Source organism: Tarenaya hassleriana, unplaced genomic scaffold (genome assembly GCF_000463585.1).
Source record: "Tarenaya hassleriana unplaced genomic scaffold, ASM46358v1 Cleome20, whole genome shotgun sequence".
NCBI lineage: Eukaryota > Viridiplantae > Streptophyta > Magnoliopsida > Brassicales > Cleomaceae > Tarenaya > Tarenaya hassleriana.
In genome coordinates, this window is record NW_010965373.1 from 1,905,183 (window position 1) to 1,906,874 (window position 1,692).

General features: G+C 34.3%; 1 protein-coding gene across 1 annotated transcript; it reads right to left on the reverse strand.

Moving 5' to 3' along the window:
- Positions 1–300: 300 nt before the first annotated feature.
- Positions 301–1,165, reverse strand: LOC104813802 (auxin-induced protein 15A). The gene has a single exon (XM_010541562.2). The coding sequence runs from the start codon at positions 1,035–1,037 to the stop codon at positions 708–710; it is 330 nt and encodes a 109-aa protein (XP_010539864.1). The 5' UTR covers positions 1,038–1,165; the 3' UTR covers positions 301–707.
- Positions 1,166–1,692: the final 527 nt, after the last annotated feature.

Sequence of the window (1,692 nt, forward strand, 5' to 3'; positions counted from 1 at the left end):
CTACTCGCTATTATTATTAACATTGAATTTATTTTAATGAACCAAATTAAGATCCCATTTTTTTTTTCATTCTCTGATCCTTTTGGAAAATAATTAGAAATCGAAAAATTGTCAGCTTTTTGACTGTTTTAGCTCGTTCCCATGCTTTGATATTAATGTTTGTAGTTCATTAGAAGAAGAAAAAAAAACAGTTCCCATGGTCCGATTTTCAGATCCGATACATTCGATGTCAAGTCCGAAAATTTTCAATGGAGATAATTCAAATAAAATATATCAATCACACAGAATAATATCTTTCAAATCGGATTTATACAAAGAAAATAATTAAAAGGATACGTACACACAAAAAAAACTTAGGTTAAATATTTTTTTTTTATCATTTCACTGATATAAAGTCTCTCTCAGAGGGTAGTACGTACACATACAACAACCCCACCTCCATGAGGAAGAATTATCAGATTCTTCAATATTTTTTTTTTCATACGAATCTGAGAAGAACCAAAATGAATCAGTTCTTTCTCTTTTGGGATTCTTGGGTCAGTCTAATTCTAAAAATACTAAACCCATCGCACAAAAATATGAAAAAAAAAACAGAGAAGCAGATGAAGCAGCTTCATCTGTTTTCACATCCTATATATATATATAGATTGAAACTTTCCAGAGCATAAGCCAAAAAACCCTAATAATGATGATGATGTATAAATCATTCATCGGAGCATGGAAGTGAGAGATCGGAAAACGACTTCTTCACAAGGGATTATAAGACCCATGTCGTGTGCGAAGCCGAACTCTTCCTCTGCTTGTTGTAGAAGAACTTGGAATTCGGGTCGGGTCAAAAACGAAATGGGTACAACGTACCTGACCCGGTTCTCACCCACGTATACCACAAAATGACCTTTCGGTACATCCAGCGGGTGTTCATGTTCATCGCTGTTGTACCCATTGCCTTGTTTTTTCCCAAAGCTTGAACACCTCTTCAAGATTTGCTTGATCATTGCCTTCTGTGTAAGTTTGCTTGATGATTTTCTTATGGCCATTGTGATTTAAATGGGTGAAACCCCAAATGGGTTGTTAATTTTTCTATAAAAGTTTTGAATTTTTTGCTTAAGATCTTTTTTTTTGGTGGTTGGAGTTGGAGTGTGGGGAGAGAGAGAGAGAGAGAGAGAGAGAGAGAGTGAAGGAGGGTTTGTGGATTTGGGGAGTCGGGGTATTTATGGAGCTGCTTGTTGGAGAGAGATTGTGTTTGATACATAAAAACATGTATATACATATAAAGACATATGTTTGTGTATATACATATATGTGCGGGAGTATATATATATATATATATATATATATATAGAGAGAGAGAGAGAGAGAGGATGTTGTTGAAGGAAATATAGTTGAGTGTTTGGCTCAATGTGAACTACGTGTCTGCTACGGACAAGTATTTGAAGTACATTACGGTGGTTACAACCGATGTTAGATGTTAAATTAAATGCATAGTTTAGACTGTAGGAACCGAGAATCCAATTGCTTGTGTCTTCAGAATCTCCTAAAATAAAATTTTGATGCGACCTTTTCATATGTACGAAAAAAGACACGATATTTATTTCGAAAATGAGAAAAACGGTAATAAAATTTTGGAGCAGCGATCCGGAAACCAATTCGATTTTATTTTGATTATATTTGGATTCAATTTGAATTTTGGGT

What these genes read in the sequence shown, in the direction of transcription:
- LOC104813802 (XM_010541562.2), bottom strand. Translation starts at nt 1,037, where the DNA reads ATGGCCATAAGAAAATCATCAAGCAAACTTACACAGAAGGCAATGATC.